Genomic DNA, 26,668 nt, shown 5'->3' on the forward strand with positions numbered 1-26,668 from the left:
GAGAGCGAGCGCCGGCCGAGCAGCGCGCTAGAAAGTAGAGGCCCATCATGATCGTTATGATGACACATGTGGCCTCGGTGATAAGCTCCGGCCGCGCGCTGTTGAAAGACGTTTGGCCGGAGCTAATCTCGGAGGCCGTGGTACTAATTATTCTAAAGAATATTTAGTGCTGGCTTTAAACGCTTGAAAATGAATTTAAACAGCCCGTACCTATAAAAACATCATTGAAGCATTGGAGGGCGAAGTAATGCATGTTATGGGCACGTATCTATATCTAGTATATAGTCAGCCTAATTATATAAGTTTTCAAGGTTAATTAAAAGCAAATTCTCAAGCATTAACGATATAGAGCAAAACTTTGAATAATAAAGTTAGTGCGCTCTAGGGAACATCGCATTCGGCAGCTTCTGATTTACTGCTTGTTACGTAATTGTTTCGCTTGCTCCTTGAAGTAAGCCCACGTTAAAAAAAGAAAAAGAAAAATCATGTGAGAAGCCCTCTTGCGCGCTGCGATTGCCGTGCTATCAAACATGCCGCGTATTAAAAAGCAGCGCCTTTAGCGTGGTGGGATATACCGCTTGAAAAGCGACAGGGCTGTGAATGACGGTGCAGTCTTCATATATGTAGGTTACATGATCCTCTCCGGAGATCCAGAGAGGTGACGCAAATCGCGCAGCCAACGACTGCGTTGGTATCCTGTCATTTATTAAAGCGGCATTACATGAGACTTAACGCGTTATTCATTAATAAGCGGCACGCTTGAAAGCACTGTAATCGCGGCGCACAAGTGGGTATGGCACGTGCTCCTTGTTTTCCTTTTCTCCTTTTATATATTTCGCGGGCTTTTTCTAGGTTGTAAAACATAGAGATATTAGATAACTAGAAGAGTTACAGAAGCTTTTGAATTAAATGTGTCTCGGTAAATACGCTCTACAACTTTCTCGCTGGTACTAGCCTAAAGTTAATACTTGCGAAGTTGGTAAGCCGGTGACGCATACTCTGTACAATAGCCAACAACACGGACCTGGTTGCGTCCTTTCAAGGTGCCTTGGTGCGTTCTTAAACTTCGGTTGATGTTATCTGGGACTGTATAAAATACAGATAGGTTTTAAGAAAATCGGTAAGCTGCTATTTACGGAGTCGGGACTCGGGAGTTGTCGTATGTGCTCCAAACCGTATTTATTCGTTGCTGTGGCTATACGAGTTCCAAAGTTTGATAGAATGGCAAAATTGAACTTTTTATCTATAGAAATTCGACCGCTTGAGCTTTCTTGATACTTTTGCTATTGCTAACTTGCGACCTGATTAAGCTTTACGAAAGGTTCTTCGACGAAGTTTTATGCATGAAGCTGTTCAAATATTCCATTTATGGCTGTAAGTTGGCAGTTCATATTTTACAAGTATTTACAGCATCTTTGTCTGCACGACTGATAGATAAGCTGGCTGCTCAGTTTTGAGCCAACGGGTCTTGGTCAGGTACTCTATATAGTTGTATGTTGCGGGTGAGGAAACAGGAGCAAAAAGAAATATCGATGATGGTTGCGATGGGTCATAGAAAAGAATCGCGTGCATCTTATGCGAGAAAGAGAAATTGCCACTAGCAGAGGCGAAGGCCGAATCTGTTTTGTGCAAGAACAATTCCACCTTCCTGCATTTTGGGTGGATACAATGTTTCATTCACCATTGCATCATTCTCGTGCAGAGTTGCAATGTATATACTCTGTATTGATGGGCCACCGTAACGTTGCGGATGTTGTCAAAGATTCAACTTCAGGGTTACCAACGAAAAGATACGGTGGGGTGATACTGCGCTGCTACGGCAACTCGTTTAGCATATAACATGGTCACACTCGAGCAGAGCCATGTGGGGCGCGCCCCTTGTTTACGTTCCTTCCAAAACACGTATAAACGTCGACGGCACGCGCATCATCACTTTGTAGGGCGCGCACACCAAGCGGCGGCTTTGGCATGTTTAGCACCTTCCAGGTCCCGCACAGAACTGCTCGCAAAAAACCTCGCCTGCGAAACGTAAACAGTACGAAAGCCTCCAACAAGTAAAAGGATAAAAAAACAAAGGTTCGTGAAGCAGAGGAGGCGATACACGTCGTCAGAGCCGTCGGCGCAATTAAAGGCGCATCGGGTTGACGCCGGGCGCACGCTGGGCGAGCGGCCGTCCAGCATCGGGAGAGGCCCCTCGTAATCTTTAAGGCCCATTAAAGGCACTTGGGCCGGCATCGGCGAAAGGTGGCCTTTTTTCCGGCGGCCGAATAGGGTGGGGACGGTGGAGAGGGGCAGGTGCAAAGGAGGCCGACGCGGCGCGTGAGTGATTAGGCCGTCGGCCGCCGGAGACACGCGAACATAAAAACCGGAGCTATAAAAAGGGTGTAAAAGGCGACCGGGATGGCTTCCGGAAACTAAGATAAATTCCTCTTAATCCGGCACTTTTAAGTGAAAAAAAGGAAAGGGTCTTCGGCAAGGGCCCTGGTGTCGAGGGTGTGATTTCGCGGGCACCCCAGACGAGCGCTGACTAGAGGGGCGCTTCCCATTTACGGACGAAGCTCGTTTTGCGAGTGCGTGTCGCTGTTTTTGGGGCTCGGTGGCTTCTGCGCGAGGGAGGAGAAGAGGCCGCGCAGCAGCAAAAAGAAGTAAAAAAATGGTGACAAGGAGGCCGGAGAGACGCGATTTACGTCGCGCCCGCTGCTCCGAAGAGAGAGCGATCCATACATCTTTGTTTCTGATTAGGGCGGCAAAAGTTACAAAACAGCCGGCGCTCGCCTAAAAGCGGCCGAGCGAGGTGTATAAATGCAGAGCGCCGCGCACTAGCGACCGAGGCTGCTGTTTGTACCTTTGCCAGGCTTGATTATGGATCGTTGTTCACTCCGCGTGCGCTTTTTATCCTTCCGCCCGTCCCGACTTCTGAGGGTGCGCTGCTTATCTCTGTGCGCGAGACATTTGTTTACGGCAGGAAAGAAGAGTGGCGAATTAGGGGCACAACGAGCTGGTGGACATGGGGTAATAAAAGATTAGGGCGCTCTCGCGGATGCTCATGCCCGAGTTCCGCAGGCGCAAGGAATATGGTAATTTCGATAAATCTAAATTAACGCTGTTTGGGCTGGTGCAAATGAGTGGGGTTATATATACGGCGTCAGAGAGGACCTGTACATGTATACGGAGAATACGGGTATGGCTCGCGCGGAACTTTCTGCAACTTACGCATACCACGCCATCGCGTTATACATGTGGTATAGTGGTATAGAAAATAGAAATTGCTGCAACAACAAAATAAGCACGCCCGCTACAGCGCACTAGCACACTCACTCTCTCTCTCTCTCTCAAACACACACACACACACACACACACACACACACACACACACACACACACACACACACACACACACACACACACACACACACACACACACACACACACGTATATATATACCCCCTGCCAACGGATGAGACCAGGACGGCCGGATGGATAGACAGGTGGTTTTCTTAAATCATGCATACGCCCGTGCACACTTTCTCGAGGTGGTTTACTAGGAGTCGTTGAGCACTAGGAGCCATACCAAATTAATGAAAAATGGCGTGCGTTGTGCGATACGTCAGCAGAAGCATATGTCAGCAATTACAGGCCTATATTTTTTACAAATATCTGCAAAATTAATATCAGAGCATATCTTTTGTAGTAACATTATGACATTCATAGCCAACCATAACCTCCTTAACCAAAAGCAACACAGTTTCAGACAAGGACTTTGCTGTATAACCCAGTATATACAGAATTCGTTCATGACATTCGCAGTACACTGCAGACGGCCGTTTGATTCACGAAGGACTTAATTTGATCAAGAGTAGGCAAAAATAGAGATATGAAAAATGCGAATGGCACTGCGCACTGTACTTTAAGGGAACACTAAAAAGAGTGACGCTAATTCAGGGCCCGTATTCATAAAAAGTTCTTACTTTGAAAAGTTAGTAAGAGAAAATTTCAGCCAATCCTGATATTGGACATATTATTAGCGAAGGTAGATAGCCAATGGGAAATATCGCACGAACGAATATCTATGTAAATTCGGCCCCTGTTGTGTAAAGTATAATGTTTGAAAAATATTATTTTCATTAATATGAGGGCATTCTTTTTTTAATTATTACTCCATAAAATTAAAGCAAAGGGCAAAGGTTCCTCTTTCATTGATGCTGCGACAATCCACCAGCACCGGTAACATCTATACGTGTTATACCCAAGAATTTCCTCATATATGGCCCGTTTTGGTGCTAGAAGATCGCGACTTATTATGTGAAGTCTATAAATTACTTTAAAATGTGATGCAACTCACTTATTGTCAAATAATCGACTATTCGTTCAAACATACGCTGTCTAAATTGGGTGCTTCCCAGAGGGATTTCGCTAACTTCAATTCGGCAGCGATACCGTATTCCTTCTTGCTCACCAAGCACCCTATAGTAAATATGGCCTTTTTAATATTGTAGAAATGTCAAGTTAGACACCAGTGGACAGTCAGCATTTTTTTTTTAAATCGTACACCTCGCATGACATCCGTTTATTCTTTCAACCCCTCGTAACAATCACCGATAAACTTCATCGACAAAAACATCATGGCGGTATACACGGAAACTAAAGGCAGTTCCCGACTACCCTGTACATTCCTCTCAACGAAATAAAAGGCGCAAGGTGAGCGCGTGCTGTCACTTCCCATCATAGGCGTGTGCAAGGTTCCCCATCAGGGGGGGGGGGGGGGCAAAGGTTCATCGCAGCGCCCCCCCCCCACCCTACTAAGTCAATGTATGGGGCAGATTTTGCGCCCCCCACCCAACTTAGGTGACTAGAAGGGTCAATGTACGGGGCAGATTTTGCGCCCCCCTCTTAAGTGATTAGGGGGGCGGCCGCCCCCCCCCCCTGCCCCCCCTGTGCGCACGCCTATGCTTCCCATGTATCTTGTTCATACTATATTCAGTTGATCTCGTTAGTGAATAAACCAATCGAACAGTTTGCCTCATAGCACATTTATAAATGTTTTCACAACGCCCATCATTGCCCCCAAAACCAAACAACTTAAATCTCTATATAATGTATCTGTTTTGCGAAGGCCTATTCGTACGTCAACGGCCTTTGGTAGTCACACAGACGCATGGCACCCATTCAGAAACAGCGTGAAACTCGCGCAAAAGTCACGCGATCCCACCGTCCCGGCCGCCTCTCTCTTTCTGCTGGATACACTCAGGTGCATAGAATAGCCGTTATACATGCAGATGGAGGGGCTGGTCGTGGCTGACATCGCGCCTATCGCGCTCGCACTTGGCATAGCTAGACCTCAGCCCTTCATGAGCAGTCAAATGCTGTCACAGCTTAACCGAAAACGGCAGCATAAAGTAAAGCGGCGATAACTTGGCTTCGGACTCGATTTTTTCCCCTAATTTATTCCTAATAGTAATTGTTGGGGTTTTACGTCCCAAAACCACGATATGATTATGAGAGACGCCGTATAGGAGAGGGCTCCGGAAATTTCGACCTGATCTCACAGTACACGGGACTCTAGAATTTTGCCTTCCATCGAAATGCGGCTGCCGCGGCCGGGATTCGATCCCGCGACCTGCGGGTCAGCAGTTGAGCGCCATAACCATAAGGCCACCGCAGCGGATAACTCGTTTATTATTATTATTGCGGATTAGGTGGGACGCGCATTTACTGGCTCCGTGGTTATACCAATTTTCGAAGACATCTTAATGGCCTGTGCTCGAGTGATTGTATGTAAAACGGCCGTAGGTAGAACGAACCATGCATCCAAGAAGCGCGAAATCCTGATAGGCTCAACACTTAGTGCTACATTGTCCACGTGTGTCCTGTAGAAATAAAGGGCGAGGACGAGTTAGTGTTTGCAGGCATGGCAGCGAAGGCGAGAAATAAACCGCTCTCTTGTCCTCGAAATCAGAGTGGCTTAGGGGTCATTTAAGAGTACAGCGCCTTACGGAAGGTCATGTGACTATGTATGAAGAGTAGGCGCTGTTTATATTCGAACATAAGTACACCAACACGTTATTCCTAATATTATACATGCGCAGCGCTCCAAAGAATAATACAGGAAAAAGAAATGTCTATAGGCGGATACGACCCAGCGCACTTGCCTTGTTCTTTCACCGCAGCGCGAAGTCTGCAAGGGCCTAAGCCTGATCACGGCCGCTGGATGAACCGTGGCCAGATAATCTCAGTCTCTTGGCAACATAAACGCTAACAATCAATCAATCAATCAATCAATCAATCAATCAATCAATCAATCAATCAATCAATCAATCAATCAATCAATCAATCAATCAATCAATCAATCAATCAATCAATCAATCAATCAATCAATCAATCAGCATGCCCAGGACCATCCTGGCGTAATAATAATAATAATAATAATAATAATAATAATAATAATAATAATAATAATAATAATAATAATAATAATAATTCTATATATGCGATACAATATTCAAGGATAAAAGGTGAAAGTAAGATTTGAGAAAAGCATATGTCAAAGGCAGGCTTTGCTTCAACCCTTTCGCGTAGTGCACAGAAGCAACCTTTACATACCGGTGCGTAAAGTTTTTTGTGCACTGCGGGCAGTGCTGGACATTCCCAGAGAATATGCGCTACTGTGGCCCTATTGGTGCAATACTTGCATTAGTTGGTTGTATACAAATCAGGGTAAATGTGCTTCATAATTACGGGATTAGTGTAGGTGACTGTTTGTAATTGCCGCCATTGAACGGACTGGGCCCGGGTGCGTTGGCGGGCCGCGCTGCTCAGCTCAGGACTAGACAATCAACTCTGGGCGATCCCAAGGAAGCTGCTGAGAGACACGGTCTCTCGGCCGGTTCCTAGGCGGGAACCCAGCCCGGAAACCTGCAGGAACTGAATAAAGTTATTCACTCACTCACTCACTGCGGGCAGTCTCCCGCAGGTAACTGTGTCTACCACACTTCGTGATCATGTTGTTCCCACAAATTGGTCAATTTTCATCGACTTTTCTGGATCTGGCGTTGCGACACTGAGTAGCCACAATATTGTACGCAAGGTGTTCGTACAACAACTCCCACCGAGCGATATTTCGGTGTCGCTTTTGATGCATTCAGGAGAAAGCAAGGCCTAACGATCGATTAAATTTATGTAAACGTGATTGTCAGTGACTGTACAGAGCTTGCGAAGGGATGGAGACTGCAAAGAACGAACGCTATACCATTTCGTTCTTTTTACTGGCTGTACTTTGCACAGTGTATAGAGTGTTGATAGAAGTTGGGCGGAAAGTAGCGTCGAAATAATCGATTATTTAGTACTTCTTCAGTTATTTCCGTGACACTAATAGGCCACGACAATCAATTAAATTCCGGCATGAAGTAACTGTAATCGTTTTTTTTTTTCTTTCTTCCATATAACGAATACAAGTATGGTACATAGCAACCTCCGCATTTATCTTTCCTGGAGCTGATGTGTACTTTGGCCACGCTTGCTCCGAAATGCGTAGGGCATTACGTACGCGACCCGTCAGCTATCGCCCTCAATGCAACATCGTCTAGTGGTGCCGGCTGCCGACTCACGTACCATTTCAATCGGCAATCGCCAGCGTCTTGGAGATCCTGACAGCGCCCACACTGCAGGCAGCTCCATGCCGTTGGTTGCACTTGCACAGCTGCTCCTCCTCATCGCATTTCACCTCATCGACAACCGCGTAAATTGCAGCCCCTTCGCCTTTTGTTCCAAAGTTAATCGCCACATGCACTCCTTCTCCTCAGCCAGCCTAAGCGTTCTCTCTGTCATATTTCTACTCCCCCTCTTCACTTCCTTGTGCAGAGCATCCAACGTACCTGATCCTTTAGCATTAACCTCTCCCTCTCAAGGTAAATGGCTCTCGGACGCGGGTGATATATTTGTTTCAAAAGGCACAACAACCATCGTGCAAGTTGGAAGAGGTTCACGACATTGTCAGCGAGAGGGCAATTTCGTGGTTCGAGACAAGAGTGACTGTGTGTAACGGGGTTCCTGTTTCACTTGAGGAGCTCCGAAGAGCTCAGAATTAATGAAAGCGTCGCCCTCGCCCTCGGGAGCTTCAAAGCACGAAGAGAGCTCAAGGAATAGAAGCAACTTAACAACTGGGGCCGAATTTTCAAAGCTTTTCGTTTATTGTTTGCGATTGGCCGGCCGCCGACGCTAATAATATATCTACTACAAGGATTGATTGGCATTTTTCTTATGAACAGAAACTGAGAGAGACATTTAAATATAACAGTACTTGTGCAAGACCTCTTTGTGAACGCAGGCCCAGGAGTCAAACTCACAAAGATTTTCGCTTCGAAGTGCTCTTTGCTGGCCATCTTCGCTAATTAGATGTCCAGGATCAGCATTGGTTGGAATGCACTCTTACGAACAGTTATACCGTAAAAGCTGTTTCAATGAGGACCTTGTTCGCTCACCTTGCGCAAGTGAACAGAGTGGAGACGAACGCTGTTCAATTTCAATGACTACCGATATGGTGTTATGATCGGATGTGGTCACTCATTGTTCCCACCATGGCGACCGGAGCTGCGTTCCCGCTTATAGCAGTTCAGGTGAGTTTTACATTGGTCGAATGGAATTCGGCATGGATGTCGATATAGTAAAGAATTCACTTGCAGGCTCTCGATTCAGTAATACGGTTGCACCTGTCGCCTTGTCTACACCGATGTGTGAGGATTGTACTATGTCACTTGGTGGCTGAGCAAATGTGGTGTTCATTTGACACTCTTTTTTTTCCTCTGCCTGTAAGCGAAGATCGCGAGCGGTTGTGGCAACGCTCACAGCAGCGGCGAACCAATAATGACCGTACTTCTTTCTCTCCTTTTCACAATCAATGACTTGCCCTCACACTTTTAGGCTTGTCGGTTATACTTTTAGGCTTTTCGGTTAGATATGCTGCTGCTTACCTTGCAATTGTTTTGTTTGTTTGTCCTGTGCGTTGTTCACTAGCCTTTCATATAAAGAGGCGAGTGTGCAAGGTCATTGCCTCATACCCTCTCATTATATCTCGATCTACCTGCTGTTTGCACTAGCGGTGTACATCTCCTCACTGATTGTCCTCCATGCCTTTCCTTCTCCTTCTCCTCTTTCACAAATATGTGTTTTATTAACTTTGCCATGGCGATCAAGAGCAGTGCAACGGTTTTCGAGGCCTAACGAAATAATGGCCACCTGCGACTATGCGACTAACTCTGAAGTGTACTTGTGCACAGTATATCCTATACCCTCACCATTTACCTACGTAAGCTAGATTTCCTTGGTGGTCGACATTTCTGTACCGGTTATGACACAAGAAGTAATCCACGAAAAGCAAGATAAACCGTGCCCTCGTTCGCTTTCAAGTACGCACGCATGCACGCGCACCGCCTCAGCTTTTGTGCCTCTGAAACTCCACTGTTGTTTCGAAATACGACTCTGCTCATTAGTGACAGCAGGCTTCGTCATGTTGCATGCCTATATACTGCCTTTATTTCCAAATTACTTATTGTTGTAGTTACTTTACACCCCACGCCCAGCCGTGCTTTTGTAAAGTGGTCTTCCGAGACCAATGACGGCCTTTCTTGGGCTGACCACTTATAGCTTACTGATTTGTTGCGACTATGTTTACATGCTTTTGACATATACGAGTTCATAGGTGACTACTTTCAAAGTGAAAAATGGTATGTGTGATCACCACCACGTACCTCTGAATCCAGAAAAGCCTCTGACGCCCCTTCTTAAACATAAAGGCGCCAACATTAGTGTAGAGAGAAAGCGCATACCCAAAACACCATGAAGTATAGAGTTCGCAGCTGGCCTGCAGAGCTGGTTTGATGTATCCTACCACGTTAGGCTGTTCTAAACTGCAAGCCATGCGTTGTCTAACGAAGAGTTGCAGGCAATGGAAGCACAACTTCATTACGTTTCACACCAACTCATTAACGTTGTGCCACTTTCCCGTGATCTTAGCCAAGCGGAGACAATCCGCTTGTCTTAAATAGTTCAGGTGTTGGTCCCTTTAAACGTTGTCTGTCTTGTCATCCTGTCTGCTTTGTTCAGAGGCAAACCTTTGCAAACACTGTCGACAGGAACATGCATGCGTATTCGTGCAAGAATGAAAAACAAAATGCGTGTCTCCCTTGAAAATACGAACTTTATTTGCCTCGTGAACCTTGTAAACCACACAGGCAAAACGTAAAAATAAAAAAAAAATATCAAAAATAAAGAACTAATTGATATTGTATAGTTGCGTAAAGAAACATAAGGATGCTTCCGAAACACAAACACTGATACTTAAACACTGGGATGAATAAACTATTCATATTTGGCTGTGGTGTATTCACTGTTACAAACGTGCTTCATGAAGAGTATTATACCAAGGCATAAAACAACCGGCAGCTTAAAATGTATGCAGTTTCATACCCTGCTTTATGATGTCGACACACAGAACAAAAACATGGCGATGAGTATGGATAACTTGTATTTACATATTTGGGTGAAATTCTGCACCAGAGAAGCACTCGGGTAAGAACAGCCTGAAGACCACACACGCCCTTTTCGTTTTGACAAGATGATCAGATATATTAGGAGGTACACTTTCTAAATAGACGTGTTGCGATTTGTCTCGAGCCACGACTGGGAAAACACGAGAGGCGCGCCACGGAAGAGAAATAAGTTAACAGAAAGACCGCGGGCGCGTTTGATTGTTTGCGATGTGCACACCGGTGATGAATGAAATGGAGCTGCTCAGCCGCCGTGGCTGCTGCGCACATGTTGTTCGAGCTCGAGTGGCGACTCGAACTTGATTCGGCACTCGGGGCAGCGGCCCTGGTCCTGGACACCCTTAGCGTGGAAGCAGTCTTTGCACATAAACGACTGCCGCTCCTGCTGGCGGCCGGTGATGATGCGGCTGGCCGCGTCCAGGGGCCGCTCGCAGACGCAGCAGAGCGAGCCTTTGTCGCAGTGGGCCACGTGGAAGCGAGCGTGCATGCGCAGTTCCACCTGAGACATTAGCGTTTGGCGGCACACCACGCAGGGCAGCGGCAACGCGGGGCCTCCACCGTGAGAGTTGACGTGCGTCAAGAACTGCTCCTCGGAGCGGAGCACCTCGCGGCAACCGGCACACGTGGAACCCTTGACGACCTTGCAGTGTGTCAACTTGTGCTCGGCCAGCGTGGTCGCCGAGGGGCACATCTCGTCGCAGATGTTGCACTTGTGCTTACTGGGACTTGCCGTGTGGCTCTTCATGTGGTTCTCCAGGTCCGAGCGCGACTTGCACGGTTCGTTGCAGTACGCGCACAGCAGGCTCACCGACTTCTGCGACGAAGAGCGCACGTTGTGCACTTGCTTGCGGTGCGCCGCGAGCAGGGAGTCCGTTCCAAACGCCTGGTCACAGATGTCGCACCTGTTGTCCTTGATCCTCGACTTGACGCTCAGGTTCTGCACACCATCTGGATGCAAGGTTAGGTCGGCCGCGTGACAAGCCTGCATGTGCTTCTCGAGCAAAAACTCTACGTGAAAGGCTTGGCTGCACAGGGCACACGCGAATTGTTTGCCGTGCGTATCCAGGTGGCTTTGCAGCAGGGGCTCGCTAGCAAATGTCTGGTCGCACAGCAGGCACCGGTAGGGAGCAGCCTTAGCCAAGTGCGTGACTTGAACATGAAGCGCGAACTCTGGCTCAGACCGGTAGGCGGCGTTGCAAGCGCTACACTTGAATACTTGGCACTCGTTGCTATGTTTGACGGCGAAGTGAACCTGAACTCCAACTTTGGAGTCGAAGACGTCCCGGCAGAGCGCACAGCGGTAGAGGTGGTGGGCGTGCACGTCCAGCAGGTGCTTCTGAAGCTCGTCAGGCCGCGGGAAGAGCTTTAGGCAAGCCTGACAGCCGTACTCCACCGACGTGGCCAGGAAGTGCGCGGCGACGTGCGCTTCGAGCTGCTGCGAGGATGGGAATTCGGCGCGGCACTCGGGGCAGCAACGCGACATGCGTCCTTCCAGGTGAGACGCCAAGTGCGCCCGGAACGACTCGAAGTCCGGCGACGCGGCGCCGCACTGGCTGCAGAGCAGAGGCCCACCGCCCGAGTCGGCCCCCATCATGGCCGACATACGCTTGCTCAGCACCTCGCTGAAGCTGTGCGCGGCTAGCGTATGAGTCTGCAGGGCGTGAACGCTGGGCAGCTTCATACCGCAGTACTCGCACTCGTACGATGCGTCCACCAACGACGAAGCCGTGGTAGCGGCCGGCGGTGACTGGCGGGACGCCGAGCGAGGCTCCGGCCGCAGTTGGCCCCCGTGTGACGGCCCCACCAGTGAAGCCGCCGAGAAGGGAACATGGGAGGCGCGCACGTGCGCCTGCAGAGATTCTAGGTTGCTGAAGTCGCGCCGGCTGCAGAAGCCGCACGCCAACGGCTCGCCGCCGTCGCGGGGACTCGTGCTGCCAGCCCGCTCGGATATCTGCAACGAAACGCAGGTCGTCAGCCTCTAGAACACATCCGTCTTAGAAGGTTGATGAAAAAGCCACAGGCAAACCTTTTTTTTTTTTTTTTGCAAATTTAAAAAGCGAGATTAAAGCCTGGTCATTGCAATACTAAAGCTTGCTCCTTTTACATCACGTCGCAAACTCTCCTTTATGGCTTCATGGAAATTCATTTTGAATATGCAGAACGGGGGGACATGAAGGAAGCGGTTCGATACAATCCACATGACCCCGAGTGACCAGGCACGAAGCGAGAAGATCTGCGCGAGCGCACTCCTCTCCCCATTTCTAACAAATAAAGAAAATACGCGAAAAAAAAATGTTACGTACGAAAGCACCTTACCTTCGACCGGGCAAACAAAGCTCACCGTCGTATGTGCCTTACCCCGCTATTCATTTCGATCCGGGAAGAAAAGCCCCAACTCCTATATCTTTTTGTTACGTTGCCTCCCTGCTATACACAACGTGCATCGTCGCATGCAAATACAAGTCATCCTCCCACCCCCGCTGTGGTCCTACCCAGTCAAACACAACCGAACTGTTGGATACGGATCCCAGTACTTTTTGTTTGTCTGTTTTTTTTTTTCCGTTTCCCGCTGGGAATAGATGGACAACAGATTTTCCTCTTTTGATAAAGGAAGAAGAATAGTACGTCCACTTTCAAATCTGCGTGGCTCAGGTTCCATACGAAGCTGCATCCACCAAAATCCCCCATATAGACTCTGCGCGGACGCCGCGGCAGCCACTATGAATTGCACGGATGGGGCTATGCGCATGGATTCCACGTGTGGAGTCAGCACGAACAGGAGCCCTTTGCGTATTCTGTTTTACTGAGCATCCGCGTCTCTCGACAGTGCCCGTATCAGAGGAGAAGTACTTTAGCCGGTCTGTTTACAAATTAAAATGATTCGCTCGCCGTCATTTCATGTCCGAATACCGTTGTTTGCAGCAACAAAGCACCAACTTCACGGGGCTTTAGCTCACTAATAAAACGCCCTGGGTGTGAGTGCGAAAAGCGACAGAAGTCCCAAGACACCGCGCATAGGTCCGGTTGAATTAAACGGGAAATGAAACTTGTCGCAAGTACCGTGAAACACAATATGGGGCATCGCGAAATCACCAGAATGAGGTATGTTCATTACTTCAATTTGTTCGGCATACGACAGCGTACGGATGTGTTTGCTTCAAAACATTATCAACTCACAACGAAAAAAACTGAGTTCGTATTTAACTATGAGTTACTTACACCGATAAATTCTCGGCCGGCCTCTTGCTGCGGACTCTTATTTGTGTCGGCACACGTCGTATTAAGGAACGTGACAATTTCGTTTAATTTGTGAAAGCAGCTCACTTTTAGCCCACATTATTCACACTGGCACAAGCACACCTTACAGGAACCCTCGACTATAACGTTGTCGCTTACAACTTGTAAATGCTGCCCAAAAGGGCAGCTTTCTTGCATATTTATAATTTCTTGTGCTTTGTTAGGAGTGAAGGGAAAACTCGGCGTACGCGCGAACGTAACTGTAGTTGGATGGCAGGTATAGTGCAACCATCTTATAGTATACCGCCGTAAGACGTCACAAACAGGGCTCGGATCGAAATGGTGAGTGTATACTTACCGATTTGCACCCGTTTGTTTGGACTTCAACGCTGCCCGGACCAGGGCTGCCACCTGTTAGGCTCAGTTTGTCAGTCGAGCACGAGGAACTGTCGTCCCGGGACATGGACGTCTGCGACAAGACGGGCATGTATACGTTAGAACAGTATCAGAAAGGCCGCACGTGCGCACGCATACAGTGTGCACTCGTGCAACTCTTAAAGGTAGTTGCACTACATTTGGTAAGGTTGTAGATTATTACTTCATATTTATTTTTTACATTTCAGGTTTTGGTTTAAAAAATGCAAAATGATACTATAGGATGGGACGCCAGGAAGCAGTCGCTCGTTTTGCGAACTATCGTCGAAGTGGCGTAGCTTCTCTCTCGTTAGTGGTGTTTGCCACTGGCCAGCTTGCCTTCGCTTATGAAAATGACGAATGACTGTCAACTTCCTTTACGAACGCGGAGCAAAAACTTTTTTTTTTTTTTGCGAATACAGATCCCCTCAGCTCTGGACTACTCGTGTAATAAAATGCACGTGGAAAAAAAAAAAAAAGCATTCCGTACTGCATGCAAGTGGCGCGGCGTAGCATATGCGACATGCTATTGCCTATTTGGTGGGCGTCTGAGCCACCCTTACGCAGCAAGTATATACTGGTACTTATAATTGTTGCTATAATACTACTGCTACTAACAAAAAAAAATAAATAAAGACGGGCCTCTCGATCCATTCTTCTTCTTTCGTTCGCGAGGCCGCTTAGGCTGAGGTTTTTATAAATGCGAAGCACTTCTTAGCGAACCTAAGGCACTTTGAGCGTTTCTATCTATCTATCTATCTATCTAGCCGCCTACGTGTGGGCCCTCTGGTGATCGCCTCCTTATCTTGGGGTACACCAAAACAGGCAAGGGAAGGCAAGAGGATTTCACGAATATGACTGTCTGGTCATGACATGAATAACGTGAAAATCCTGTCCCGTACGTCGTCAAACCCTTTCCTCCAGACACGTGTGACACATACCCGTTTACCACGGCCAGCGGTGTACGGGTATGCGCCATAGGTGATTGACTGTTTATATCTACCCAGGAACGTCGAGAACAGACATTGGCAATTTCAATGCGACAGCGTTGAGAAAAACCGACATCGGCAGCGTTCACCCGACGAATGCAAAGAATAAAAATTAGGATCCCGGCAGGAATCGAACTCAAGCCTTCCGCGTGGGAGTCAGGTATTCTACCACAGAGCCACGCCAGGTCCAGAAATTGCTTAGGAAAAACATCCTCTGCAGGCGCGGTGCAACGTCAATTGTGGTTGTGGTCCTCGCTATCTAATTTTATAACAAAGCAATAAACCCTACATATGCACTCCTATGATACAGGCGTCATATCAGATTAACGTCTGTGGTTCCAGTGTTGGCTCCGCTTTTATAGCAGTCTCATAAACGTTCAGTTTGTATTCCTCTAATTCAGCAAGCAATATTCAAGCGTTGCTCGACCCCGAAGGAATACGTTAACGAAAGTTACGTATAATACTCACATTATCGCACCGTAAAGTGCACTTCATTTCGATAATTGGCGTATGTGCTCTGACGTGAGTGCTGACGTTACGTCACACTATAGGTTACCCTTTAAACGCCGGAAGAGGACTTTGAGGGGCTCGGTTCTTCGTTTGACACAACGTTAATGAAAACCAGCAGACAATGACGCCAGTGTTGTCGACGTGCCTGGTAAGCCCACGATATGCACACAACTACTACGTTTACAAAACACGTCGATCCACCTGGTAACGCTTGGCTCAAAGCCAAAAGATTCAACATATAACTACTCGTTGACTGCTTTGCATGAAACCGATTCCCACAAGGCGTGGGATCTTCCGAATTTTTCTTTTTAAGATACTGGCGCAACTTCTTTAGGGGGAAATCAAAGCGTTTTAGCGTATGGCATATACTCACCGAACCACCGTCAGCTGGATTTCCCATTGCAGTGAGCGTGTTCGTTCCATTAGCCGATGCCAGACTGGAGCCGGGCCGGGAGAGCGCGGCCGACGGCTCGAGGCCATTGGTGGCGGCCGCTGCAGCGGCGCTCTTGCGGTGGTTCTGCATGTGCGAGGTGAGGGCCGCGGCCGTGTTGTAGCCGCGGTTGCACATGGCACACTGGAACGGCTTTGCGTGGTCGTGGGTCTTCATGTGGATCTTGAGGTGGTCGGAGCGCGAGAATGCCGCCTCGCACTGCGAACACCGGTACTTGCGGTCGCCCGTGTGCAGCTTCACGTGTCGGTCGCGACTGCGTTTGTGCTTGAACAGCCGCTGACAGAAGTCGCACCGAAATGGCATCCGGTCGCTGTGCACCTGCGAAGCAAAAGCAGCCACGTTCGACGTCACGATCACCGCCTCACGGCAAGTTGCCGAAGAGCGCCGTGCAAGCTGAGACATGCACGAGGTGTCAGAAGCCTTACATCTGGCCGACTTGGATGTGTTGAACCTCGACAGTCGTGAGAACCAAAGCAGCCGTGTACTGCACGTTTATCGGGAAAGTTCAGGTTGCTCAAGCCAATTAAGTTACTTGGTGCCTCTAACCCACATGTATTTCTCGAATTATTTAACTATATAGTGTCCTCACCGTTGTTTGCAGTGTATATACATTGGATTACTAATGCCGTCGAGCTTTAACGAAACGCCGTTCCAAGAAAGCAATGAGCTCCTTTTTGAGCATACAAGTTTATCCGACAAACAGCCGGACGATTATCGGTGAGCATTTTCATCTCGTCATCAACATCAACGAAATGCCGATGTCTCTCAGACGTTTGAAACACCCGCTAAAACTTGTTGACAAGATAATTTTCTTTCACTTCTAGTGCGAGTGTTCTGGTTGCCGAACAAATTCGTGACAGAAGCGTGGTGCTCTCGCTGCTTAAATGTTCGAGAGCACCACGCTGCTCAGTCGGCAATTCTGCAAGCTCAAACCTGACCGCGCAATGCAGACGCTACCAATGCGACCCCCTCTTCCACCAAGCCACGGTACTATTCAAAAATGGAAATCAAGCAAGCCGATAAATACTATAGAGGCGTAAATCATGCGCATAATTTCTCCTCGCGTGTTTGTAAAACAGCAATTTCAATGCATCAAAAAGAAACAGAATTTTTGAATGGCATGACTGCCTGATACCTTGAAAGACGTAGAGGAAAACATGAATGCCTGATACCCTTGCTTATTTGGGGTGCACCCCGTGATCTGAGTATTTATTATGACTTGCAATAAACTTTCAGTTGTCATTTCAGTGCTCGTGTCGTCCATACTTTGTACCTCGTCCGTGTTGAGCCGCACATACATGCCAAAAATGTTAACTTACCAACTCGCCCAACTGTGTGTGGTAATTCTTTTAGCGACAGGGATAAGAAACGTGCTGGGTTTTTAATACTTAATGCGGGAGTGAGTGCTAACAAATCTCTCTCTCTCTCTCTCACACACACACACACACACACACACACACACACACACACACACACACACACACACACACACACACACACACACACACACACACACACACACACACACACACACACACACACACACACACACACACACACACACACATATCTACACGTGCTGCATTATATTTATAAGACCCGCTAAGAAGACGAAAAGTCGTCTACGCAGCCATGAGATTGCGTTCTGTCCATTAGCGCGGAAGGGTGTGCTTCGCTGCCTGTGTTGACCGAGCAGACAATGGCAGCACCATAGTTAGTCCTCGCTTGTTACGCATAGACGCCCTTGCACAAAAGCTCATTTGCGCTCGCGTAAGCCCGTAAGTGGACATGCGCGCTTCTCTGGATGGTCAGATCAACGGTGTCCTCCGATCCGCCTCGGCGGTAGGCAGTCACGATTGACGGCGAGTTGGCGCCCATTAGCGGGCCAACCAGATAAACAGGCCGAATGGGAAGCAGAAGCAGGACAGCGAGTATACTACCCCAGAGGTAACCGGCCGGCGTTAATCCACTTTGGCCGGCTGCAAGGCCAAGCCGGGGATGCCTCAAATTAGATGATCTAAATTGCGTTGTCGCACCTCGGCGCCATTCTCTCCGTTTTTCTTCTGTTGTGCGGCGCCAGGTCCAACGGCCATGATATTCGCGGGTCCTGGATTAGGCGTAAGCACGTTAATGTGGATCGGGTAACCGCATTGCGGGAAGGGACTCGATCGTGCTCTCGAGGGAGTGGGGTCTGGTCAGCGTCTCCTCGTGGCACGCTGCATTGCGGGGAGCCGCTTTATGTCTCGGCGCTGAGCGGGCGAAGGACGGCCCCTCTCGTCAAAGATTTATAGCCTTTTTTATAGGCTGGGCACTCTCCCGAGCGACCCGTTCTGTGGCGTGCGAGCCTCGGAGCGAGACAATTGTCAACGAAGGGCAGAAAGGACAAGTCCTCGGCAGCTCCCACGAAAATGCTGTGGACCTCATACCTCGCACACTGTGCCAGAAATTGCCGAGGCAAATAGCTAATAAAAACGGGCGTTGTTGGTGCGCGAGCGCATAGCACGAGCAGACCGAAGCCAGCAGCAGGCGGTTAAAGTGAGCCCGTCCCATCAAACAGCGTGGCGTAAGGGAGAGCATTCGTTCGACGCTGGTCGTTTGGCTAGAAAGGGAACTATGCATTCATGTGGCTTGCCTATTAGTGGCGTATTCTATGCGCAGGGCGGCATTCGAAGAACGTATTGCGCGCGGGAGGATGCGCGATTCGGAACCACGGTTTGGCGTACCTGTTCGTGTCGCTTGAGGTAGCTGAGCCTGGGAAAAGCCTTGTCGCAGAAGTGGCAGGCGTAGGGCGTCGCCTCAGTGACACCGATGGTGAAGGACAGCTCGGAGTCGGAGCAGGAGGCCGACGCCGGGCCTCCGGCCAGCAGCGAGGGCGGGGGCGACAGTGACGCCGACGTCAGCTCGTCCTCGGGGCTGCCGGACGAAGAGCGCCACGACGAGGGCGTGCCTGCGCCGCCGCCCGGGGCTGCCCCTGGGGACAAGAAAGGCGCGCGCTCAGAACCCGCGGACACGCCCGGCGCGACAGCACGTGTCTGCCGCCTTCGCACACTGCCTCATCTTCCCGAGTGGCACTTAGGCAAGCAGCGCTTCAATAACGCCAGGAGAAAAACGGGCATCACTCGGACAAGTTCAAGGGCACTTTGCAGAACGCATCCGTGAGTTTGTATGACATGCAGCAAGGAAGCGAGCAATAAGTAACACATGTCTCGATGTGGTCATGTGCAAGGCAGACGACACCCAATTGCGCGCACCCTGTCCGGGCGAACCCTTGCCGCGACGCAAGGGCGTGCGTGGCCGCCCGCCGAGATGCGAGCGCATCCCAGACGCGCTCCACGGGGGGTCGCGCGTTTAATAACCGGCGTCGGAAAAGGAGGAAGTGCGCACAATGGTAGCGGGGGACCGCAGCAGCGGTGCTCCATAAAGCTGCCTCCCCCAACCGTGACCTCTCCGCCACCCACCCGCGATCGGGAAAAATAAACCTAGCGCACGCTGCCAGGGGCTCTCTTCCCAGAACTCGTCGGCGTCTGGCGGGGCCGTTTTGTCAGCCCCATCGGTCGGTGCCGGATTTTCGGGACCCAAGGTGGCCCTTCTTTCCGTCACGGAGAGGGCGAGAAAGCGCCGTTTCGCGAGCCTTGTCTAAATCAAGCGCCGCGTGTGTGCTCCACCCAGTTGGGCGCCATCGCCCCTCCCCCTTCCTTGCGGCGCTTGCTTGGCCGCTTGCTCATCCGAGCTGACAACTCAATAGAGCGGGCCGCTGGGTGACCCTGCGCACAAAGGGCCATCCAGGCCGGATTCCTCGAAATACCCCCCCGTCGCGGTCTCCGCAACAGGTCCGGACGTCTTCATCGACGAACCCACTGCGCGCCGCCCCGGTGTGCTTGCGCGAGCCCTTTGTGGCGCGGCTGCGCCCGTGGCATTCCGTGGGGCCCGGAGGTGGCAAAACTGAGCTAGCTCATGAGCGTGAGCTGCGTACGTGAGCACCATTAAATGAGAGACAAGGCGAGCCAAGCTGGCTTTCCATAAAATGCCCTCGCTTCAAACCCCTCGATCGCAGATAAGGTCCTCAAGATCCGGTGACCGAAAACTGGACGCGCACCAGTACATCTCACAGAGCATACAAATTAAGTTACTTGGCGTTGAATTTATTAAAGGTGTAATATATAGGCGTGAACTATTCTCCTCCCCCCCCCCCCCCCCCAAGAAAAAGAAAGTGCCTTAAGTAAGATACTCAAACGTCATACGTGACTTTGATTTCTTCTTTGAGCAGAGTTCGGAGAAAGGTTTGCCATTAAATGAAAATAATAATAACCATAGTAATCATAGTGAAAGAAATATTCATCTTTGAGATCGCCCTCCCATCATGTTTCTCTTCTCAAGAACAAAAAGTGAGAGCTGTACATTTTTGAGAGTGATCATAGTATATTCAACCCACAGTTTCTGTGCCGCAACAGGGAAACATGCCTGCTGCTATTACTAGCATCATTTTTATTACAGCCACAAGGAACTATTCAGCCGAAGTGGCCCGCAGCTGTCTTTGGCAACTTCACACAACGGGCGCACATACACGCAGGAAGCCTTAATGGAATGGCAGCTAGAGCATGATTTGTGCGCGCCTTTAAAGAGCTTGTTGCGTCTGTCTGTGCTGTTTGGAGAAATACTTCAATGAAGAGAGCGATAAGCAGAAGGGGCGACTTGCCAGGTAACGCAAAAATGAAGTACATGCCCCCAGGAAACAAAGTGCTTGACACAAAATTCCAAGCTACCGAGTCACCGGAAAAAAAAGAAAAAAAGAAGAAAGGTGGGCCCCCGAGTATAATCTCGTGGAAAGTACTCAGGTCGAGTGCCCGCCTGCTAAAAACAAACTCGGCTAGTGACGAGGAACGTGAAAAACCGCATCCGCCGCAGTCGAACGGGCAGTCCATTCAGCCAGCGCTTTGGCACCTTATCGGCATCTCTTCGGACGGAGAGATTGCGCTGCTGGCCCGTGTCCGGCAGCCGCAGGGCGGCCGTCCTGGCTTGGGCCAGCAGCGAAAGCGAGAGCCCACCGCGCGTGGGCACTTTTACGACTTTGTTTTTGCACTGTCTCTTTCTTCGTGCCCCTCCACTGCTGGAGCGTCTCGGCGAAGGTGGTCTTTGCTGGGCGCGCCCGCCGCAGACTGTGCTTGGAGTGGGGGGTGGTGGGTGGGTGGTGGTGCCGCGGGGGTCACAAGTGTCGCCCGCGTGGCCGGCTCGGTGCCACGCACGCGCGCGCTCACCATGCGCGGGCGGGGGTCGTCTCTGCCCCCCCCCCCCCCTCCCCCAGTCCTTCCTACCCTCACTCTACGGACGCTGCACCGGGGAACGCTCGCGCGCCAGGGAGGTCGCACGGCCAGATGCAGCGGACAGATAGGGCGCAGCACCTCTTCGCCCCTGCGGCCTGCCGAGCGCGGCGTCGCGTGCGTACCTCCGGCCACTGTCTCTACAATCGCGGACCTCCGCAAAGCTTGCCTCTTTGTCCACAATGACCCGCGATGCCGCTCAGCGCTTGGGACACAAAGAGATTCAAGGGCTCGGCCATTCTTTGTCGGCCTGGCTGCAAGCAGCGTCGCTACAGTAGTTTGTTTCCAGAGCGTTTTTCTTTTTTGGTGATCCATTCACTCGAGCTATATTTTGTTGCATGGTTCCACTCTCCCATAAGAACTGCTTGACTGTCTTCATCAATCTAGTCAGCCAACACCAGTGACGTTATTATTTAATTCGCGAGACATGAAGCACCGGCGAAGCAACACCTCGCGACCAGAGAACGACTTGCCGCAGGACAGGAAAAAAAAAAAAATGCAAGAAATGACTAGTCACACGGGCTCCCAGACATGACGGGGTTTTCATCACGAGAGAGCTGTCGGGCCTGGCTGCCGCACCTGAGCTCGATGCAAGCACATGCGGAACAGTCGATGCGCGTTAACAGACACGACTGCGAGATTTTCTCCAAGGGAACCGAGGTTAAGGATCATACTGCGACAGCATTCGTCTCAACGAAACCTCCGCGAGCGAATTGAGACATTAGTAGTTGTATAAGCGCGCTGACAGACGGTCGGTGGGTTGGAAGGGGTGCAGCGCAACCTCGGACAAAAGAAGGGCTGTTGCAGAAGAAAGCCGTACTTGTCTAGCTACGACCCGTAATTTTCCAAGAAGCGGCAGCGGTCCCGTCTGAGGCACGCCGCCGACATGTGAGTGCACCTTGCGGGGGGGGGGGGGGGGGGGGGGGGGGGGCTTTCGCTACGGCCAAGGTGCGCGGCCGAGTGGAGTCCACGACAGAGGGGCGCGGTGGGAGGCGCTCCTTGCACCCACATGTGAGCCGCGCCGCAGAAAGCGAGGAGGGGAAGCGGGCAGAACGCAAGAAAAAAAGAAAGCGTGCTCGAGCTTGGGAGTCGGCGGCGGCGAACAAAAGTGAACCGCAGCGGCAATTGCGTGCGCGCCGCTGGGCCGGCATCTTCCCGTAATGAGGCAGCGCGGAGAGATTGAGCTGTTCGCGCAGGAGATGATCGGTGGCGTCTATTTATCTGCCCACGTACTACACGCACCCGCGGTTTGTTTCTCTCCGCTCGTTCGCTTCCTAACTTAATTTACGCGAAGTGAGAAGACACGGCTGCAATTTACGCCACCCGCGCAGATCGGAAGAAAAAAAAAATAGGGAACGGCACTTGGGCGCCAAAAAGAAGAAGGTAGGTGATGTGCCAACCTTGAGAAATAGGACGTTTCAGGGCTGGCCGTATAGAGTCGAGCGGTGGCCTGCATCCCTGTTTTTCGCTTGTTTTCTGTTGTTGATGGTGCGATCATTTTTCGTGTGTAAATTGCTGCGGGGAAACCGCGGACCACCGCCGTCGCTCGGGGAGAGCCAATATCGAGCCGGCGCAGCACCTGTCGGGCCGAGCGCGTAAATTTTTTACTATATGAAAAGCCACGATGTCCGGAATGAACGGCGAAAAGTGTCGGGGCATGTTTCACGCCCAGCCGCGTCGGCGAAGCCATGCAACGTATAAATCAGTGTGTCAGCAGTGGCGGCTCGCAAGAATCAAGAACCTGTCGGGACGGTTCAGAAAAAGAATCCATTCGCCTCTGACAAACGGAATCCCGCGTCTGTTGAAATTCCCCGACATTCCCAGGACGAATGTTCGCTGTTGCTGCGTCGGCCCTTCAAGCCTCCTTTATACGTCTGTCGCCCACGGCAGCTCCCGGAGTGAGGATCTAGAAAGACGCGCCTTCTCGCGTTTCAGCGGATAGACGCAACAGAGCTGAAGGCGACTCGAATCACGAGCTTAGCGCCGCAGTCGGTTCGCAGCTCTTCCGTGCGCTTGCTCCGGTACCCGAAACACGTGAGCTGCCATTGACGCCGAGTAACACAAGACGGTGGCCATGTTTCTGTTCGCGAGTGTTCGTATGTACTCCTGCTGTAGCAGCGGAGTTACGCGAGTGCTGAAGCCGCGTATTTCGCTCTCGACAATGGGAACTGACAAGTCACAAGAGATACACTCATTCTTGAGGCCCATGTGCTTAGATTTAGGTGCACGTCAAAGAACCCCAGGTGGTCGAAATTTACGGAGCCCTCCACTACGGCGTCCCAGAAAGTCATATCGGGGTTTGGGATGTTAAACCCCAACAATTACAGTGAAAGCTCGATGATACGAATCTCACGGGACCACCAAAAATATTCGTATCATCCGAAATTCGTATCACCAGAAAGCATGGAAAATTAGCATGCGACAAAAGAAAGCTGGCGTGCATTTTTATTTATTGTTTTTCAGGGCCGCAGCAACGTCAGAAAGTTGTTGTTGCTAGTAGCGCTGTGTAGTGTTCCTGTGTGCCTTCTCGTGTCCGTGTTTGCTTTCGCGCTACACCAAAAGCCTTTCAAGTCAGAAAGAAGCCTGAATAATTGTCAGTTGAGTTTTTATATGTCGGCAATTATACCAGCACTCGTAAATATACGGCCCGTACGCTCGTATTTAATTAATGAACCAGGTGCGTTGTGACCCACGCCCCTTCAAAATTTTAGTATGCTTTTTTGCATGACAACGGAGTACTGCAGCGAAAGTAACAAAAGAAGCGCCTTGACGCGATGGATCAAGGCCAGAAAATTACTAAACCATGCTCCTGTGTTATGATTTTGTTATTGCGGAAGAGTTGGGGATGCTTTTTGGGAGATTTACGGCTGCGCCCGCAAAAGTGCAACCTCAACAGTCGCGCATGTTGACGATGTGAGGCCTTACTCCTTCGCTAAGACCATCCTCGCCTTGTTTCGGACCTTGTCCACCTTTCATAGGATGTCTGATGCTCGATGCAGGCACGTGTAAACACAGTACAACGACAGCAGCCCGTGTCGACACGTTAGAAAAAAAAAAACATGGCGCTAATGTCCTCTGTAATCTAAACGCGAAGGCACACGGGGGCACATAAGAGCCTCAAAGATTCGCGCACACAATATCGGAGGCCGCGACGCGTTTCTGAAGGTTTATTCTGACTGTAAGAAAAGTGTTTTTCTTACACCGTGATTCTGACGATTTGGCGGTGCGGCGCGCATGCCCACACTTGCGTTCCCGCGCTCGCACGTGCTTGGCGCGTCTTCCGCGACAGCGCGGACAGCACCTATTCGTACCTGGGCGGTAGTGTACGTTCGTATCAAACGTGGCTGGGTGAAAATAGGTTCGCAACAACCGTAATACATTACATTGCAGGCCAATGGGCCTTGGCCGGGACCAACGAAAAATTTGTATAACCCCGAAATTCGTATGAGCTGTGATCGTATCACCGAGGTTTCACTGTATTATTCAGATGCACTCATCGAGAATACCCCGCTGATGAATAAAATATTGAAGCTGTTTTCTTGTTTGCTTCGAGAGTGACTGCATGTAAGATGATCCTCTGTCACGGTACAAGTTGCTTAGATGAAGAGTTTCACTGCCGAGTAAAAGGCGCGGCTTGCGAGATTAGGATATGTGAATTCTAAAAAGAAAAAAAAAAGAAAGAATATCAAGGAAAGCGCGCAGAAGGAAGACAGAGAAGACGCCTCACTATCCTCTTGAAGAACATCATATCTGTCCGTACCAATAAAACTAAACTGCTGAAGTATACATTAGGCATCACAATTCAACCGCACATGCACTTTGAGTAGTATGATCAAACTTCGTGCAGCTCCCAGCCACACTTACATCATTTGTAATTTTTTCCTGTCAAAGAGCATTGCGTGCATCGAAAATTGGAACATGCGACTAAAAGCATACAAGTACAAATAATAATAAAAAAAAGAATCAAGAACACAGAGCTTCATTGAATGTGGGGAGAGCGGACACCTCTGACAGGCAGGGAAAAGGGGTTAAAGGCGTCTCGTCGCGTCGTTGGAAAGCTGAACTGAATGCGCATGTGTATACGAAAGATATGAGCACAGTCGTCGTTATTTACAGGAGAAAAATGGTTACGGCTGTATTTTCCAGGTGTCGCCGGTCGGTCGTATCGCCCCCTCTGGTCCCTAATATAAGAATTGGGCAAAGGATTCGGCGCCGCGAAGCCACAGTTCTGGGTGAAAGGGACGCCGTTGTGGAGATCGCTTATGGGATGATTTTTTATCACTGAGGTTCGCGCAACGAAAATTCACTGGCCCCTCTCCCTCGTGAAAATCTGGCCATCGAGGCCTAAATCGAAACCGCGTGTACACCATGGCCACCGAGACATCGTGGCAGGTGCCTATCACACTAAAAGAAAGTATTTGTGGCGTCTTTCTGACAAACAACAACAATCATTATCTGTCCTGCGCGCCTTCTCTGGTGTATCGCCAGGCGTCCAGTGAGTATATATGCTTTCAGGTCACGAACGGCGTGCGCCCTATCTGCGTGAGTAGCATTCTTAATAGGAAAGTAGGGAGCGGGCAGTTTTAGAGAAAGGAAACGCAAGTAAGCCAGATGACGATTACCGCTGTGTGGCAGAAGCACGGCCGAATACGCTTTCTTTCTTTCTTTCTTTAGAGAGAACGTGCTAATTTTAACACCTTTATGGATGTATCAAAGGTCCCAGTGCTGACACCTTCGTTTTTACGAGGTAAGATGAAATCATATAAGTGGTAACAAAAGCAAATTTCTTGTGTGTCGACCTTGGACGACACCTGTAACAACGGACAACCGCAGAAGTGTTGTCAGATATTTCTGTGCACGCCAGGTGTCGGAATTATTACACAGTATTTATAACGACGCGTTTTCTCGTTACATATATACAGTTAGAGCTAGCTGTCGCGTGTAAATTTTATGATTGCCGGTAAGGTAAGGCTGTTGATACACCTTGGGTGCAACAATACACACTAAATAAAGTAGAATTTAAATGGTGTATGGTTCTTTAATCGTATCTTCGATTGAGTTATTGCTGTTCGTCAGTAATTTTGTTATTCAAAGAGCACTTTGTATTTTGTCATACAAAGAACATTTCAGATGGCAGAAAAAAAAGGGGGGGGGGTACGCTTGGTGCATACCTATGAGAATACGAAAACATTATTAGTTAGTACAGCG

General features: G+C 49.7%; 1 protein-coding gene across 3 annotated transcripts in view; it reads right to left on the reverse strand.

Moving 5' to 3' along the window:
* Positions 1-10,174: 10,174 nt before the first annotated feature.
* LOC119374846 (zinc finger protein 423) overlaps positions 10,175-26,668 on the reverse strand; it is a 174,497-nt gene continuing 158,003 nt past the window's right edge. For all 3 annotated transcript variants that reach the window (XM_049420348.1, XM_049420350.1, XM_037645053.2), the window contains 4 exons: positions 18,866-19,113; positions 16,065-16,460; positions 14,137-14,247; positions 10,175-12,492 (listed from right to left, as the gene is read on the reverse strand). In XM_049420348.1, coding sequence (XP_049276305.1) covers positions 10,786-12,492; positions 14,137-14,247; positions 16,065-16,460; positions 18,866-19,113 — 2,462 coding nt within the window. In that variant the 3' untranslated portion in view covers positions 10,175-10,785. The remainder of the gene's footprint in view (positions 12,493-14,136; positions 14,248-16,064; positions 16,461-18,865; positions 19,114-26,668) is intronic.

This window comes from Rhipicephalus sanguineus, chromosome 1, assembly GCF_013339695.2.
Source record: "Rhipicephalus sanguineus isolate Rsan-2018 chromosome 1, BIME_Rsan_1.4, whole genome shotgun sequence".
Lineage (NCBI taxonomy): Eukaryota > Metazoa > Arthropoda > Arachnida > Ixodida > Ixodidae > Rhipicephalus > Rhipicephalus sanguineus.